Genomic DNA, 20,195 nt, shown 5'->3' on the forward strand with positions numbered 1-20,195 from the left:
AGCAGGGCAGACTGTGACAGTTGTGACGGGGGTTCAGCCACTGGCCTTGGGAGAGGAACACACTAAGGATTGCCCATGCATGCAGACATACAGAGCCTCAAAACTGGGCTGAACCATACTAAAAGGAGCCAAGGCGTGCAATCAGAGCTGCATGGTGGGATAAACAAGGCGTCTCTCCATCCAGACATAGCAATTAGGTAAGGCACAGACCATCATAAACAACCAAGAGTTTAAAGCAATGCTTGTCTCTTCTTCAGTAACCACAGAGTTTTCTTGTTGCATTTCATTTCACTTTTCGGTTGTGGTACTTATTTACATGCAGGCATGGAAATGGGCCAGTTTGGTCTTTGATTGCAGTAAGAGGAAGGAGAGTCCACAGCAGGCTGACATCAAACTCTGCTGAGTGCTTCTCTTGAGTAAAGTCTAAACACTAAACCACAGTGTCTCAGCACCTTCATCCACAATGTCTCCTATTGATTCTTTACTGCAAATTTTTGCAGGCACATAATCGAAGAGTGTGCAGCTTTTAGTTCTCAGTGTTATTAACCTCTGTTAAAAAACAAAAAAACAACTCATTTTAATATCAAGCTGTTTTAGTGACATTCACAGTTACAGCTACAAATGTGGTAGTTCATACAGGACAACAAAACCATATAATGCTAAAGGGCATCTGTTTTATGCTTCAGGCACAAAACGTAGCTTGAATTTTTGGATTAACAATCTGTGCACAGCAGCTATGACAAAATATTGTTTGTGCTGTCAGCGTTAATCTCGTTAAAATGACATTAATGTCATAAGCACATTAACACAGCAAATCTCCGTCAACACGTTAGCGCGGTTAGCTTGCTAACGCTTTAGCGCCGTGCAGCCCGACACGCGCGGCAATCCGTGCTTACTCGCTAACAGAGATTTGCCGCGTTAATGCGGTTATGGCGTTAACGTCATTTTAATGAGATTAACGCTGACAGCACTAATATATTTTCCTTTTGTTTCCATTTCTTTCCCTCTTACATTACCACTGGATATCACTAATATTTTAACTTTTGAAGATACTGGCTGATGAACAAGTCCAATGTTTGACCCCCCGAAAAAACAAACAAACTGCAGTACACTATAAAATAAAAAAATGACAACCTGATAATCCAGTGAATTAAAAATTAAATATTAATTTCAAGTCTAATATGGGCAATGAAACAATATTAAAAATGACAGAGGACAGTGTCACTGGAGTTTAAACCTCAAAAGAAATCAATTTTCTTGGAAAACTAAAGTAAACCAGAAGCAGTTAAGCATCATTTAAATCATGCATCGGTAGTGACAACACCTCTGATTGGACCGTTTGTGGTTACCAACAAATTTTAAAAAGGTACCGAGGTAGTAATGCCTTCAGTTCTCTGCTACTTCAATTCCATTTCCATCCTGGCACACCAGGTAGGATAACAATCTTCTCTCTGAGCATGATATGGTCGTTTTGTGAAGATTCATAAGTGCAAGTTGAGAGTAAGGCAGCAATCAGAGGTGAGATAGCTTTTCCACCAGTATGGCTTTCACCTAAATGCATTTTTACCCATCAACCCCCACTCTAGTAGCCGTAAAACAATTTCATCTGTCAAGCACACTACATTTCCCATCCCTTTCAATGTGGTCAAAGAGGAGAGATTACAATTTTGCGCAGCAGGTTGAGTGCTCATACTGCGAAATGGAGAAAGAGCTGCAACCTGTTAATTAGGCCCAGTTCAAGACGCATAGATAGAAAACAAGCCTGTCTGAAGTGTACTCAGACTAGGAGGCACAATCAGGGACACCGCTTAACCAGACATGGGATTTTAATCAGGTATGTTAAATTTAGATCATGTGCGAGGTGTTAATTTGTAGGTCAAGGCTTTCACTGTAACCTTTGCCCAGCCTCCACGTGTCACGACATTAATCAATTGCGATGGAAAAAAGGAGAGACTTCCCTTCTTTGGAAAGTAATTTCTCTGGGGCAGTTCAGCACACAGCATCCTGATATACACACAAACAGATCTGGGCATTGGCTGCTTAAAATTAGTGAGGACCTGCTAATTAATTCCCCTTCTGTCACTGGGGGGCCCAGTGCAATCTATCTGTGATGCAGCCTTTGTGAGATCAGGTGTCAGATAGGAGGAGGAAAACAATATCCATTATTTTGCAATGCTACCTTTGTTAGAAGATGAAAAAAGAAAGAAAGAAAGAAAGCATTGTTCCATTAGTCTAACTCTTTAGGTGCCTTCTGCTCAGTGGCAGTGATATGTCTGCATTTCAAATCAAATGAAAAGCGATCAATGGAACATTAAAGAGACAAATTGCGTGCAACAGACACAAAACGCAGGGAAAGCATTTTAATGAACTTCAATACGTTGCCGACAGATAGACTTCTTCAATTAACATGGATCAGAGTGCGCTGATATCAAATATTGCTTTTGTTTTAGTTCATGTGCCTGTCCCAAAGATTCTGTGTACCAGATACTGTTGTGGAAACAAGACGCATCAACATCCCACATCAATAAAACTTAAGGGCATGGTGTGGGAATACGAGTGAGGAATGCTGAAATATTGTTTTCTCTTCAAATGCTTACAAAATTAAAGAGTAGTACCTGCTCACATACACCAACCAACCAGCCACTACATTAAAACCACTAACAGGCGATGTGATTGTTTTGTTATAATGCAGGGCTTTGTTTGGAAACCTTGGATTCTGGCATTCATGAGTTTGTCGCTTTGAGACGAAATCGTCCATCGAAACACTGTTGCAGACGAGCACCCCTCATAAGACAGTGGGCGCTCTCCACCTCAACACCACATTGCGTAAAATTGCCACGGATACTTGGCAAAAGGACTGAACAGGCCATACAAAAGTTGAGGGATGCTTTGACACGACATGTAGCATCATTTACAGGTTATACTTTAGGTTACATAGGTTATACCTTAAGGTTTCCGTAGGATTTGCAGTTCTGATGTACCTTTTTAATAAACAAGTATAAATCCTGTGTAAGCCCCCAAACTCCCCATGGAGACTCTGCCCCACTGCCCAGGTCATGAAGACTTCTACTGAAATAAAACTGGGTCAAATGGGCAACCTATCACAACAAAGTATTCTCAGTATGATGACAGAATAAATTCTTTCCTTCACTGAGTTAGGAGCCAGGTCCTTACCTGAGGGCATCCATGGATCTGATGGAGACTTCTCTCTGGTATTGACCTGCTCCCAGTCGAGATCATCATCTCGGCCTTGGCTGTATCCACATGCTGCCAGTGGCTTCTCAAAAGTACAATCGCCTGTGACAAAAGGAAGAAATTTATATGGTTATTCAAGTTTTCCATTAACTTCCTGCTCAAATAAATGAATGTATAAATTAAAGTCGCCTATTTTTTGTCAGTGGTATTCATAATGTAATATGCCAGACAATGAGATGCATTTAAGTGAGACAGAGTGAAGGATTGCTGTTGTAGGCGAGGCACAACATACATTACCATCATTAGCAACACGGCAGTCCAATTTCACAATGACAAGTATGAAGTGTCCAAACTCCATCATCGTTAGGCATTATGTTTCCAAACTACACCACCATCAGGGATAAATTGATTTATTTTCCTTGCCGACCGCAGAACTTTGCTGTTCATGCGCTCTTACTCCACAAAGCCACTCTAATCCTTTTTACAAGCTGCTTGCAAAATGACAGCAAGCAACCATTAGGGCCAGGCTTCACCCGGGCTTGGCGTGTGATCGATGAATACAAATACCCCTTTATTCCTCGCACCTTAAAGGCCACACAAAGAAGTGAGAGTTGAGCTGCCTCCCTCCAAAAGTGCTTTTCAACCCACTCATGAATCTACAAAAAAAAAAAAAAAAAAAAAAAAAAAAGCCTAAACAATATTTGGCTGGAAAGAGTCAAAAACGTGAACTGGAAAGACTATTTTAAAACCACGTTTCGTCATTTTCAGAGACAGCAAAGAAATTACACAGCGCGGCTTCAGATGATTACATTAGGTCTCTGTTGATAACAGATGTACGGCACATTATATACCGCTCCTCGCCAGAAATGAATCCAAATGGCAAATCTGAGAATGTTTGCTGGCACACTGTTAATAAGTTTCTAAACACGGATTACATACAAATTTTATTGCCTCTGGGAATGTCCTTTGAGCCAGAATCTATGCTAGGCCAAAACCAATATCTCATCTCTTACAAGCTCCCTCTGACATTCTGCTGCATAAAGGCTACGAGCTGGGGCTTTTGTTTTCCCATTTATTTCTCTGGTGACATTTACAGTACATGTGCAAATGAGTGGCCAAATGAGGAGAACACAGGATAATTAATACCTAGCTCCACAGGGCAACAGCTGATGATATATTTGTTGCTTTGTCTGTTTTTATGAGGGGGCAGACATAGAAAAGGAAGAGACTGCCAAAGTATCACAGGTAATAAAAAAAATAAAAATTGTTGAGGCATTTTGAGAGCTTGCCCAGAAATGCATTCCCTTGTTAATGAGAGACACAGGCCTTATTTAAGGTACCAGTTCACTAGGATGTACCTCTGTGGTGAGACTGGAGAAAGAAATCTAGCAGACCTAATCATCTGCTTTACAAGAGCTGAACCAGGAAACCTCAAGCCAACTGTGTTGTTGGACCTGCTGCATGCATGATTTGCAAATGCCTGACACAAATGGGCTAGTGTTGAGAAACATTGTGTTTGCCTGGTTAAATTATAAGATACAAGCTTTTTAAACCCAATTTTTACGGTTTTAATTAGATTTCACATATGAATCTATACCTAAGGTTTTATGTCAATGTGACCACTGAACAAGAGTTACAGATATAACTACGGTTCTATGAATTGTGGATGTTACAAAGATAGCAAGACTTGCTTACAAGGACTTTGTAAAATGCTAATGTCTCTCCAAAGTTTGAGAGCAGCTAAGAGGTAACAGTCAAGACAGTCAGATATGATAAAGAAAATTAACTAAATACTGTTCATGAGTTAAAACATCAAACCAGAATTAAGCTAAGGTTATTTGAATTTTACAGGAAGGCAACAAGTCCAGGAGACATTACTATTTTGGTCTGTTTAAACTAGATATGTAGCCAAGTGGGCGGCTGTTTGCTAAGAATGAAGTGAATGATATGACCATAGTTTACTCTGACAGGTTTGTTGTTGAATGTGCAGTCACAGACCAATTTAGCTTTAAAAACAATATTCTGATGCAAATGAATTTCATCTTAAACTTTAGAATTTGCTCTTCAAATATTAGTCATGCATTCAATAAGCAAACAGCAGGTACGTCTCTCAAAAGATGGAACACAATGACAAAATAGAAGACTGCTCACACAGGGATGTTTGTGAAGCAGAGCCACTAATGTTACTCACAAAACCTTTGCTTGCCCTGATGACAGGACGGACCAAAAGTAAGTATGGTTGAACATGTTGATGTTCGTTGTCATCGCATGATTCATACAATTTACTGTTACCGTGCATGATTGGATTAGCTTCGTTCTGCTGCGATTGCTTATTTTGCTTTCATAATGTTCTGAAATAATAAGAATAAAAAAAATTAAAAAAAACAACTTGATTTGTGATTTTACACTCCTGTACTTTTGTAGAATGTGCAAAGCCTATAAAGCCTGCACTTATAATTGTTCTGACCTGTAACCCTTTGCCAACACATTATGTGATTAGTGGCTTTTGAATATTGATCCAAAGTCTTGCCTCAAAAAGAAAACTGATAAATCATAAGCTATTTAAATTTCATCCAAAAAGAAAAAAGTTACTGCTCATGAATGATAATTTAGACCTGAGAGGGTTTTACTGTGAAGCATCAGTAACAGGTGGCTGAAAACTTCAATGACTAGCTGAGAATCTTGGTGAGCAATACTAAAAATCATTAGCGGTACGCTCTTAAGCAAAGCTATTAACATGCATCGGCTCACTTAAAGCTGTTCAGTAACTGATAAAAAGCTGTGGTCGTCCACGACCAGCGACACTGCAGAACTCTAGGCGTATGAAGGCGGTGCTGGAAATGAGCATGTACTCCATTGCTCACTACACTTGCACTCTAAATAAAAATGCCCGCGTTGCCAAGATGTAACTTGGAGAACATAACATGATTAACATGATTCTTTGGCTTCAGCGTCACAGGGACTGGCTCCGTTCCATCAATATTTTGACTCGATAGTTCCAAGATCCTTCACTTTGTGCCACCCACCTTCTTCTCACAGCATGATGGAGCTCAAACAAATCAAAGAGGTGGCTTTTATTGGTGTTTGATATTCAAATCGATGGCGCTGACGAGGAGAAAAATATATTCAGAGTCAGTGGGAGAGGAGCGAGGATTTCGAACACTGAAGAAGAAAAAGGCCATTTAAAAGAAGATAAAGTAGAAACCCATTTCTAATTTAATTCTAATGGGTTTATTTTATTTTTTGTAAATGCTACTGTGTTTAATAATAAATCAGCAGAACTGGGAGGGGGCTGTCTGAAACTTCATCTTCTTCAAAAGACATCATTAACAGTTCCATTAATGATTCTCATGTTGCCCATTTAATTTGAATAACAAAGCCATTAAAAACCCTAAACATCCAGTGCCATACATTTGCAGGTGGATGAAATAAGCCATGAGCATAAATGCAACTTATATCTATAACACCACTTCACACAAGGATGGTAATCTGTCATTTTTAGCAGCATGTAACATAAAAAGTTTATACAATAACAATTGAAATGACTATAGTTTAAGAATAAATTACAAATATAATGGTAATTAATAATGTAAAGGGGTGATACAGTCTCCCTGCAGCCATGTTTCCTGATTAACGGTATCTGGATTTGATATTTGAAAAGAGCGAGTGGAAATAACCTACACTGCTTTCTCATTGACAATTTCTAAGGTGTCATTAGGACAGGGTAACAGGGTGTGGAACAAGCAATGAATCAATGTTAATTGTTTTAATTGCCGATTGGTATCATATTCAGTATTGGGAAGTCTCCTATAATGCCTACAAGTTGTTATTGATATGCTGTGATACTGTTCTTTGCTGATGTAAACATTAAAGTGTCTCGTCTTTACACGGCTTCCTTGAATATGTGGCTTGACCACTGTTGATGCCATAAATAAATAATAAAAAAATAAAAATCACAGAGCACATGTTGAATGTCATCAATACAAGCAAGTGCTTCTTAGTCAACATATTGTAACGCATTCATGCAGATGAATGTATCAGTCAATGGCATCATAATAGTTCTTCTCTCTGTAGGAGGTTTATATCACTGCCAGTGTGTGGCACAACCCCCATATAATCAGCCTCGACAGCTGCTGAAACAGATATCCCAACGAGAGGCTGCCAACTCTCTGAAGGAGATTTAACTTTCAATAAAAGCGTCTATGAGGTGTGCGTAGTCTGGGAGTACAGATGAATGTGCTCCACCCTGTCAACATTCCCCTTTCAAGAGAAGCAGGCAGCTTGAAGCTAAAAAAGGTGGCCCTAGATATGTCATGAAACAATTTATTCCTGAGTGAGAACACACAATAGTCTTTATATTCTCACGCAGAGTGCATTTCAAAGAAATCTATCCATCTTTTCCTGGACTGAGCCAGAGGCCAGAATCAATACCTCAACCCCTCAATGCTAGAGCCAATTTCTCCTAAAGATTTTCAAGTCAGACTTAAAAGGCCTTTTGTTAGTGCACCTGTAACAAAAGTAAACTTTCAGCATTAAAAGCTCTGTGTGTGTATGGAAGTTTAGTACTGTACTGAAGCACTATGCGCACATTGCTGTGATTGCAGGCGAAGGAGTGTGGGAGGGTCTGCGAAGGTGATAATGCAACACTGAGAAAGTACATCTGTGGTAAAGCATTAAATACTTACAAAAATATATATTTTTTGAATACAGCTCCACAGTGAGGTTGTATACGGCGTTCTTCTGTTATGCTACATGTGTTTGTGTGCAAGATCAAAACTCTTTTTAGTCTGTTTATTCTGATTGGACTGTCTTTATTACTTGGCATCAAATTCTGGGAGGCTAATATGATTGTGACAGATGATCCCAGTCTCAGACTTTGTAAATATTCTTAATAATCTATTACCTTCAACAATTATTATGCATCCAAGCTTTATTTAATTGTATAAAAACTAAAAGTGACAAGTGGTGATTTTCTAGGCTTCTGAGTGTCAGATTATTGCTTGGTAAGCCAAGAGTGTCCTTGTCCTAAGGCGACTGATAGAACTCTGTAAGAAAACTGAGAATTGCTCCTTTAAAGTTAGTTTCGTGGATTTTACTTCTGTTTGTTAAGTTTTTAGCAGGACTGTATATTAACAAATTTCTACTCTGCAATCTTGACTTGTATATACCATGTTGCAAAGCAAGCACATTGCCAATTGTGCCATTATGATCTAAATCAAACACAATATCCTCCCAGAGAGGATAGCGACCCCTTTTCCAGCAACACCACCAGTCCAGTCCCAGTGGCAGATATCATTGCCGCAAGACCTTCTTAGCCCCTCTGCCAATTCTGCAATTACCAGCTTTCCAACCTGTTCTGTCATGCCAGGAAATCACAGGTCTGCCCTTCGCCCCAATCTGCCTGAATGTCTGCACTTGTTTTAACAAACATCTTGTCTGCCGGCATCCCCGCAGACTGAAACCAGAAGGCAATCTTGGGTAATTTAAAACCAATGTCGACTATCTTCCTCCACCACGGCCAGTTTAGAGCTTCTGAATCCTGCTGCTAAACCCCTTAGAGACTGATAGGCCTTTTCACTCTGGCCCTATTTCACTTATCTATTGGCAGCTCCTGCCAAGTTCTATCTCTGCACTGAATTGCATGTATATATACACTATCTGTTTGGGGACTTTGAACTGTGGGAAGGGATTTAGACAATCAATCTCAATATCATTATCAATCACGTCTCGCTGTTCACCACATTGATTTGGGGGGGAAATAAAGAAGTTGGAGTGTAGATTTTCCACTGATAATCTGCCCAAAGAAGCCAATGTGCTTGTCAGCGATGTTTTGCAAAACAAAACCGACAACCCACATCTACTGCAAACGGACAAAACTTTCTGTTTTTCGTTGTCCTGATTAAGACAAGCTATGAACATTTTACTTTGAAAATACCATTCAAAAATTCATTATTTAAAAATAAATCCTTGGCACTATGTTTAGTTCAAAAGGCTCTCGTTATAAAAACTTCTTTGGCTTCTCTGCATATTTTTTTCCTCCTTGTCAACCAAATATCAACTTGATGAATGTGCTTTACATCAGGGGTACAACATAGTTCCTGATCAAATCCACCCTTGTGCGCAGATAGATGTACATTGAAGATGACAGGCAGCCTTCTCCTTAGATATGCTAAATTTTGACAGATGATTTTCAAGCTGCATGCCAGCACAGGGCTTGACGTTCCCTTCCACTGCGCCTGTCAAGAACTTCCAGTAAATGACTTCAAATCCATCTCCATTCTGCAAAACCTGCCAGGCACCAATTAAGATGAATATGGATTCTAACTCAGAGACATGGCAGATCCTTATTGTCATTTTCCCCTAAGTAATAAAAATGAGGACTTCAGGTCTGTCTGCATGGAAGTACCCTGTGGTGATAACGCCAAACATTATGCCTTTTTTTCTTCCCTAAATTGAAATCTGAATCACAGATACCAGAAGTTTTCAGGGAGGCTAAGGTTAACTTGAGAAGTTAAGAGATAGCAGAAAAGCCCACAAATATTTAGTATCAGATTCAATCAATTCTGGAAGAAGACAAGTACCTGCTGCGCATGGTATTTATTTTACACCGAGTGTGGCTTCATTCCAACTCCGACAACAAGTTAACAATGGCTTCTCTTCCAATTGTTCCCAGCATCCTCATTTTTGCTTCCAAAACAGAGAGAACTACAGTCTGTCTCAGTGCCTCAGCCCTCCTCAGAGAGAGTGAGAAATAGGCTTTTTCCTATCCTGCTTAATGCCTGTTGATGCACTGAATGAGAGGGGGAAATAGGCTTGTTTGGCTCCCTATTTTCTGGTGTTCAACATGCTCCCTGAAATGATACGGTGACAGAGTATAAAAGGCGCTTTATTAAAATCACTGTTTATATTTGTTGCGCTGGTTCAAACCACAGAGGAGAAGCAGCATCGTGGGTGATGAGAAGCTGTGAAAAATGGTAAGACTTTATTTCTCAGATATCGTGGATTTTAAAAAAAAAAAAAAAAAAAAAAAAAAAGGAAACAAAGAAACATGCTGCTCTGTCTGAATGCTTTGCCATTGTCGATGTGTATCCGCTGCTGCAGACTTGTGAAGAAGGTTTAAAGTGGAATTAACCCTCTGCATTGATTCACCACACGGTTTTGGCTCAGTACTGTAAGACTGGAAATTAAAACTTCCTCCAGCTTGGTTTCACATTTGATCCAGGTGTGATGGACCACTGGTCTGAGCTTCAATCAATGGGGATAGTATAGGAGGTAAATTCTCCTTGGTTTACAGCAAAAAAGAGGCCCTTCGGAGGAGAAAAGGAATAAAATCCTAGTATCTGTTCAGTGTTAAAAACCCCTTGGCTCACTGCAACATAAAACACCCCTATCCCACAGTGGATGACCCTTAACACCGAACCCCTTCAATCCTCCCAAAACCTGCTAAGTCAACAAACCTTTGAATTCTGCCTGAATAGTGCAACAAAGAGGATGAAATGCTAATGTCAGTATCAGTAGCTTTCCCCTGTTCTCACAGAGTTTCCCTGAGTCTAATTTGTCAAACATGCAAGTAACAATGCCAGAAATTAGCCCAAAGGGAAATTTCCTCCAGAGAAGAGAATGATTATGTTTGATCATGGAATAAACAAGAACGTTAACATGCTTTGTTAGTTTTCCAGAACTGGAACAAATGCTTGTTTTTATGTGTAGAGGAGGGAATAATTCAAGGTTGAATGTCAAAGAATTAGGAAATCACTAAAGCTAATTAGAAAATGTAGAAGAATAAAAGAAAGGTTGAATCAATCCCTCTTGAGAAGGAGGGAAAATCTAGGCCACGAAGCAATGCTTGTGCATTCAGGCAGACTTATCAGCTTGATGAAATATCATTGCTTTGCTCTTCGTCGTGACATATCGTCAATCACGCCATACGCGGCGTGTTTAATCCCTCGCTGTGCAACCACGTCATGCTCCGAACCCCTGATCAGCATGTACGCAGGCGGCGCACAGGTGGAAAGCTGATGCCTGCCCAGGTGAAAGGTTACGGTGAGGATCTGAGCTCTGCCTTGACAGGTGTGGCTGAGGAGATTTAAATCCCAGAGGGAGCTTTTTCAGAGTGCCATCTTAGGGTTTTCACTCACAGACTTCAAACGCATTCGGACCCTTTGTCTCTCTACTGAAGCCCCATAAATCAGGCACCTGAAAGGAAAGACTCACGGTCCAGCTTAATCCTCTTGGGTCAAGGGGGGAGCCAATATCAGGCCAGCTTTCAAAGCATCCACCTTGTTCTTGTTGTGCTTAGCAACAGGAGGGCTTACATTCTAGTTAGTGTGGATCTCAAAACAAGTGGGAGGAAACACGTCTTACTCTGTTTAACTACAGCCTGAGTTCTTACAGACATGACATTTAAAAGAATGCAGATAATTAGACAAATAGAGATCACCAACAGCAGTTACCATGACATTTCTCTCTTATATGAAACACCTAATAATATATGATGCACCTGAATTTATCCTGGGAGCCTAAAGCCATTTCTGTATATGACAGTACAGCTGGTTTCCACTGTGTGAAAATGCTGCCCATGATCACAATGATATTGGCAGTAAGATTGTTTCAAATAAGGCACCAAGTCAAAGATAATCACAGAAGCCGAAAGTTGTAGCCAAATGCAGCGAAGCCTCGTTAAATGTGTTGGATTTCATTCATGCCAGGTCCCATAATTTCATCATGGACTGTTTCACTTTAAATTCAGCTCAGGTTATCTGCCAAAACATTACAAAAATTTGTGTAATTTGCTGTTCATAACTTGTATAAATCATATTTATGTAAGATCGCATGAGGCTGTTAATATACCATGACCAATCCACTTAAAGAAATAGTCATTGAGTAAACAATAACGGTGGAAAGGAGCCTGAGTGTAAGAGGAAAAGATCAATACTACGTACATCTCCTGCATATGAAGCTGCAACAAGAAACCAAATAGCTTAGCTTAACATGAAAACTGGGAATAGAGAGAACAACCTACTATGGACGCACTGTATTGATTAGTAACTTTAGAAGTGGCAGGTGCATTTTGTTTCCTTGGACAGAGCCGTTTTATGCCAAGATAACCGTCTACTGGGAGTAGCATCATTTTCCATTATGTTGGTCTTCTCGTCCAAGTATTGACAAAAAAGTAATTTGGCATTTTTTTCATCCCAAAATATGAAAATATGACATAAATGATAAACTCCACTTTGCAAGATTAGTAACCAACCAATGGCACCCAGAAATGTTTTTCTACTTGCCAGATCATCTTTCCAAGCTCCCAGTTTTCTCCATGGCCAACCATCAGCATTTTATTTGAATTACTCTATTAGCTGTATTCCTAGTATTAAACTTATTATAGGTTATTTTAAGTGTATAAAACCCCAAATAAATAATCACAAAGGTTATAAATAATGGGAAAAGCCTACAGTATATATTGTGCATAGTAGCTTAAAAATAGCTTAAAACGCATCAAAATAAAAAATACCATGCATATTTATTTTTAAACTACTGTTAACAAGATAACAAAGCCTCTATGCAGTGAGCAACAGAATAAAGTATTTTTAGCTGGTTTGTTATCAGTTCAGACAGTCAAGTGGTATGAATAAGTCAAGGAAACAAAGGAATTCCCCCAGTCTCATTAATATTATTAATTTTTAAATCCAATTATTGTATGACTGCTCATGACCTATTTTCTGATTTAAGTGTCCTATCAAAACCTCGCACATCACAGAGCGTAGAGCAGCCTTTAATGTTTTAGATGAATCTCGAGCTCCTGCAGAGTGTTCCTTTGGGAGAGTTTGGTCTTCCAATCTTGACCGCCCTCTGTCTTGTACCATTCAGGAGAATATTACAATTTAGCGACCACACCATGAATGACTGCGAGCATTAGATGTTTAGAGTACAGAAACGTCTCAGACACAGCACCGCTCGTCATGTTGCTTGGCAGTATTTTTCATTAACAGTGAGAAAAATGTTCTTATAAAGTCATTGTGAATGTGCAGGTTCCACAAAATAATGGTAGTATAACTTAAATAAAATATAATTTATCAAATTGAATTTAAAATTTAAAAAAATAAATAAATTTGGAGAACATAAAGCAGAAACCACAGTTCTACTCAGTAATTCTGCTTCAAGCCAAGGCCCACAGAACCATGCTAATCTTTAACCACGTCCACTTACAGCTGCCGTCAAAACCACTACAATTAATTCGATTTAAACAAAAAACCCATATTTAAGAAAAAGGGGTCAAATTAGTCCACATCACAACAGGAATACTGGGCTAAGTACAAATGAGCTGAGATTTCTTTTTTAAAGTGTCAAGTGTCTTAACTGTGTGATGCTTTGATTGCCATAATCACTGAAAGTGCTTCCTGAGGAGCACTTAACAGGCCAGAATTGAGTCTAAAGGGAACATACTGTACATACTATAAAAAAATAGTTTGATGATGTGTATTTAAGAGCTAAATCACTGAGCCATTTGGAAATAAGCAGACAGACCTGTGAAAGAAAGTCCAAAAAAAAAAGAAAAAAAAAAGGGGGGGGGGGGGAGGAGAAAAAAGAAAAGACTAGTACACATGTGTAGCAAGTTGGGCGAGATATTCATAAAATGTTGAGGTTTTTGGGGGGATTTTTTTTGTACATTTATTTTTTTTGGACCTAGGACAGCAGAATACAGTAGACTGAGGGGTAAAGTTACCAAGCAACAGCAGTATATACTAGCAAAAAACAAAAAACAGAAGTTTCATTTCATTTACACAGCTATTTTAACCAAACAAAAAGCATCATACATAAGAATGCATGCCCATGATTAATAAGGATCTTGTAATGCACAACATACTCTGAATGACTTGACATTCATTGCAGGAGTTCAGTGTCATCTTAAAATCTGACCCATATGCTCTAAAACTTTAAATCTTCCAACACTGCCATGGCAACTGAGGTACAAATCAGTATTAGAGAGCTGTGTTGTTTTTCGCTTTAAATTATACATCCATTAACACTAAAAACCCAGACAGAACAGCAAGTAAGAAATTATAATGCAACATTATTTATTATGCATCAACATTAATTTTAACTTGGGATGCACTTGTGGTGAAATTCTGGGCCAATAACAGTGTTAACAATAATTCATACATCATCCCAGCACCAATGCCAGTTGTTTAAGAGTGTTTATAAAGTATCTGTTGTTATTTATTCCTCTGTTTTTGTTTTCCCAAACACCAATGAAAAATTCCTTATGAATAAAAAGCTTGACGTCAGCTTATAATCCATTTTTGAAGGAGCACAATTTAGTTTTATAAAAGCAGACTTGAGATAAATGAACCAAAAAACCACTACACGTGTACGACGACTTAACATGTTAACAAAGCAAAGATTGGCTTCTATCAACGTTCAGCATTCCTAATTATTATTTTTTCCACATTGAATTTTAGCGATAGTTTTGTGAGTAATAGCTTTCATCTAACATTACTACCACTGGCAAGTGGACAGTGACACACATGATGGGCTTATAGGTTAAAAATCACACTACCAAGCTGCTGGACATGTCAAGGCTCATCGTTTTGTTAAACAGAGGTTTTAACCACCAGCCACTCAAAAACACTGATTTATTATGGGTAAAAATAATGACAACAATGCTGTAGATGCAGATAGTTACCTGCACTGATCGATTGCGAGCAAAAGCAGAAACACCTTGTTTGCCTTATAAATAAATAATTGATTTTTTTTATTTTTTTATTTATTTATTTAAATGCACCAATGGACCTGCCAGGGACCAGAATCAGCATCATCAGCCTAGACCAGTGATTGGCCAGTCAGCCTCATCTATGTCTGATCATGAGCCTTTTCCTTTCTTGCACTAGCTTGGAGACAAGCAAAAATATAAAAGGATTGCTGTCCTGTTATCTAGTGAAGCTATGAAGACGTACATACCCGACTTTTTTTTTTTTGGGGGGGGGGGGGGGGGGGGGGGGGGGGCGGGTTCATGAATCTGTTGCACCTGCTTTTGTTTAATAAAGTAAAATACATCAGGTAAATGTGAGTGCATGGCGTCTTATTTTCAGTTAGTTATTTATACCTCTTACCAGCAGCAGAGCACTTTATTTTCAGTTGTTTAAGTGAACTTTGAAAAACTGTGAAGTTTAACATGTTTTATTTCATTTTTTTACAGATTGAATTCAATAATTAGAAACCTGTAGCAACTCTAAACTTGGACTAGAAGCAAGTGACTTCATAATACATCAGCTGGCATTGACACTTGAAAATTAAAGGCATTTTTAAGTAGGCAAATCAAACTTTAACCATTATCAAAAAAATATGCTAAAACTGTTTGACTAAGAAGTCGTAGGAATGGACTTTTCTTGGCAGTACCTCGAGGGTGATCCTTCATAAAAACAGTGGCATCTGTCAATCTGTCAGTCTGATTCCTCAGGTCTTTCCCAAAAAAAAAAAAAAAAAAGCTACATTCTTTATGGCCAAAAAGGTCATGATACTCTCGGTACTCTTACATTTGAGGAAAACGTCTCATCCAGTCAGACATCACTTTGAGCCGTCTGCTCTGCTTGACCATCCCACAGGCCTTTCGACCTATATCAGTTTGGCTAGAGGAGCTAAATCAATCATAAAAACAAGGAGAGCTGCCAAAGCTTCTTTCACACCCCAACACTGCAGCACTCACTGCCATGTTTAGGCTATTTTGACATGGTTTCAGAAATGCCACGGAAATCAAGAGGGACAATATCCAAATGCTGCAGGGCTTGTAGCTGTCAGGAGTTTAAGCATGAGAAGATCAACAAACGAAGAGAGACAGAGCATTAAAAAAATAAAAAGACAGGAGATGAAACATTTAACAACACTAAAATCAAAAACTAATGAAACGTCTTCATGACTCATCTATGCCGAATACAATAACAACCAGAGAAGTTTCATTTTATGTGACATTAGTCACATCACGTATGTTATCACAACAATTCCAACACCAGGTTCAGTCACGTTTACATTAATTGCTGCCAATTCAAAATAGAAAGAGAATATCCATCTGATAGAATTTCACTGTACCACTACATGACAAATTAAAAAGCAATACACACAAAACAACAACCAGGCAATGTAAGATTAGTGTGGGAGAGCGAGAATGAACAGAGGATGGATCATTTGAAGGTGGGGGAGGTGCTACATCTCAACAAAAAGCTGCTGGCTTCAGGGTTGCTGAGGGAGCAGGTCTTAAAGGATAGTTCTTAAAAACCAAATATGCAAAATTTTCCATCTGGCTGGCATGCTTGGACTAGACCGTTTTTGGTGCATCTTCCATAGTTCTGATGATAATGCCTGTAGAGAGGTGTTGCTTGAGGTGATTCAAATACACAAAAATAAATAAATAAAAATCACATTTGAAACCCAGCAGCAATGGTGCTTTCTGGAAACAATGACCTTTTCTGTGAGCAGTTTCATGAAGAAATATCTTTTTGAAAAATGGTGTTCATACCTCCGGTGGAGTTCCCTATAGCCTATATGACACTAAATAGCTGCATCTGTAGCAAAGCATCTGATTTTCTCAAATAACTAAATAAATAACAAACTCTGCAAATCTTTAGCCAATCCAGAAGGTTCTTAAACAAGGTTTCCATAGCTGGGTAGCCAGAAACATATCAACATATTTAAGCACCATGAAAGACATTCACCCTGGAAGCGAATTTAAAAGAAAAAAAAAAATCCTATTATATGTATACATGAAGGCTGGAACGTATTTAAAACAAATACTGAAAGCATGACACAAACATCAGTGTTGCAGTAGAAATTTATGATCAGGACATGTTAGCCGAATCTCACCTGTGGTAAATATGATTTTTGATCAGTCATATTTCTTTCTAAAGTATGCTGAACCATGCTCAGGAAGTTGACAAAAGAACAGAACAGTACGTTCGAAGGACTCTAAACCCACTGATTTTCACCCATAGGACATATGGGTGAAAATCAGTGGGTTTAAGAGTTGTTGTTGTTGTTGTTCTTGAATGTAACTTGATGTCCTTTGTAAGTGAAGTGATTAAAGCCTGATAGGGCCAGTAACAATGTGGCTGATATGCATCCCTAAAAAAGGTACAGAACTTGGAGATGATGGTGATGCTGACTTTTCATAGCTATAACTGTATATTCATGAAATTTAGAGAAGGATAGGAGAATAGGTTTTACATCTCTGTTTGTTTGTGTATAACACTTAAGAAATGATCCTTTAATAATGATTTTGTTGCCTCAGATGGAGATTGGAAGAAAACCAGGGAGTTATTTAACATCTGTGAATATTTAAACTAACCAGGAAGCTTTTAATTTAACCTTGTGTACCCCGCTTCCATATGGCAGGAGGAATCTGAGAAAGTACACTTGTGATTATACAAAATATGGTCAGCAAACGTTGCACTGGATATTACTCCAACACCCAGATGTTTAGGCAGGAAACCGACAAGCAATTTTACACATGACCATCTGTAGTGCTGACCCGACACTACAGTAAAAAAGAAAAAGAGGAAAAGAAAATCTGTGCAGGCTTGAAAGCCTCTGAATTTGCCTCTCCAGCAATTAAAGCTGTTCTTACTCCAAACATGGATCCTGCAAGGAAACGAACACTGGAATCTTCTAACTCTGCCACTTGGGATAAACCGCATGCATACAAATAAAAAAAACAAAAAACAAACAATGCACAAAACGCTAACTTACCCGACAGATTGAGTGAGTTTGCAAACTTCCTAAACTTCGAAATGACAAATCTGAATATGATGATAACATATTCAGAGAAACATTTGCTCCTTGAAAGGAAAAGATGAACATTCGGCAGCATTTCCGAAAATGTGCGTGCATAAATGTATTATCCATCCTGTGCATAAAATTTACAAGCTGTGCCTCGTTTTGACATTCACAAGCTTAATTTTCTAATGATTAAGGTGAGAAGTTGCAAAGTAAGCGGTAAATTTACTACTGAAGCAATTTTGCGGATTGTGCCTCGGGCTTCAGCGCTTAATGAATTAGATGTGTGAAACTTTTCAAGAGGCATCTTCCATTTCACACACACTTTTCATTAACCTGTAGTTCATTCATTATTACAGTGGGTGTGGAGCAAAGTAGCAGCCACAGATATAATTGTGGTATCGAGGTTGTAGGGCTGTGGCTAATTACTGACTGAGAACACAACATAGGCGCTTCAGACATCAGTCTGATGGAACAAACCACAATGGCTTGTGACAAGAGCCGTCTTCCCTGAAATTTCAGGAGAAGACATGATAGCACAGCAATTCATGACTCATAACTGAATCACATCATCTCCATAGCATGGAAGATGACAGAGGGACACAGAAATAAGTCAACAAGTTTTCCATTGCTCGACTGAGAGACCAGATCTGACAGCAAACGGCTAAAACGGGAAGGATGTTTTACAACAAGTCAAAATTAAGCAGTATTTTAATCACCGTGTTCGTTGTGGTTATGCTGGTGCCGCGACACAGCGGTTAACACTCGCATGCATGAAGTGACCTGGCTGTGGGCCACAGAGCTTTTATGGTCTTATTTGAGTTAAGCTGTTTACTCAAGCCTTTGATACTCTGCAACTGGGTCTTGTCATCAGCACGGTGTTTCCATAAACCTGCAGTGGCTGTCCACAAACTGAAGAGTTTATAGCACTATGTATGTAGCCAGTAATGTAAAGAAGATAATCTCAAGTGAGTAACATCTTGGTTTCATGGTTCGAACTGCTTAAAAATGCCTCGCTAAACTACAAAAATCTACTCCATCTAGTCCCAATTCCAAAATTCACAAAACACAATGATCTGCTGCCAAAGTTGCCCAAAGGTCCAGTATCACTTAAGATGACAATAATGCTATATAGAGCTATTTAAAACTACGTTTCTTAGTACCTCTGTGTTGACAACATATGGGCCTGTAGGGAATTATACACAGGGGACTCCAAATATCACGTTATTTTATTATGACTTCGTAATGTTTATTACAGTAATAACTATTTAATTACATGTATACTGTCCTGAATGAATATAACTTTGTTTTTGGAAAACAAAGCAAGCATGTGATCAAAAACCTTTCACTGGATATTTATTAGAAAACTTTTAAATGAATGAAATAAAAAAAAAAAAAATGCTACAAATGTACTGTCCACAAAAGTAAAAAGAAAATTAATTAATATTACTCAAGATTATGTCAAGTTTATTCAAATGGGGTTCAATAGGGCCAGTAACAAAAAGCTGCACTTTGCATTTAATTTCACTGCATCACAAACTTCTCAAGTACGTTTTAAAAGACCAAAGAAGACAAAGTGATTATACTGAAGATAAAATACTCTTGCTTTAAAAGTAAACACTGTCCAGGGAGTGAACTGCCTTGATGGAGGTTTGTGCTCTTGGAGCACTTCTTGTTTTTGTCTGCTTTTTTTCCCTTTTTTTATTCAAACGGGCACATATCTATGCAGCTGGGGAACGCTTAAAATATAAAAATATCCAAGCAAAATCCGAGAAAAAGAAATAAAAACATGTTTGCTTATTCATATCCTACATTACCCAATTGCACACAAACACGACATTTCCACTTGACCAGGTTAGGAAGATAATATAGAGTTAAATTAAGTCATTAGGTAGAATATACTTTTTATACCTAAAACAAACAAACAAAAACAGCACAAAGAAATAATGCAAGGGACTCAATAGTCTTCAGCAGGGTACAGAACAAAAGACCCAAGTGTCAGTGTGATACAGTAAAACAATCATTTTTCCAGCCTCATTCTGTCCAATCTGTGCTCAAGGAGTCCTTAAATTGTATTCAATTCTTCCTAGCCCTCTATTTTAAAAAAACTAAATTCAAAAACATGAAGAGAGCTTATCCTGCAGCTCAGAGGAAGCCGTCTGTCACCTGGCCTCCCTTATCTTCTGGCCAACACAATGTCTGACTCATTTCGGTTCTGCAACTCCACATTTGGAGCT

The 20,195-nt window shown here is 38.6% G+C and overlaps 1 protein-coding gene across 6 annotated transcripts in view; it reads right to left on the minus strand.

Moving 5' to 3' along the window:
- The window catches only part of LOC146497420 (receptor-type tyrosine-protein phosphatase mu), a 162,039-nt gene that overhangs the window by 121,982 nt on the left and 19,862 nt on the right, over positions 1–20,195 (minus strand). For all 6 annotated transcript variants that reach the window (XM_085140119.1, XM_085140117.1, XM_085140118.1 and 3 more), the window contains exon 2: positions 3,175–3,297. In XM_085140119.1, the coding sequence (XP_084996245.1) occupies positions 3,175–3,297 (123 nt within the window). The remainder of the gene's footprint in view (positions 1–3,174; positions 3,298–20,195) is intronic.

The sequence above is a fragment of the Neolamprologus multifasciatus genome, chromosome 18, assembly GCF_963576455.1.
Source record: "Neolamprologus multifasciatus chromosome 18, fNeoMul1.2, whole genome shotgun sequence".
NCBI lineage: Eukaryota > Metazoa > Chordata > Actinopteri > Cichliformes > Cichlidae > Neolamprologus > Neolamprologus multifasciatus.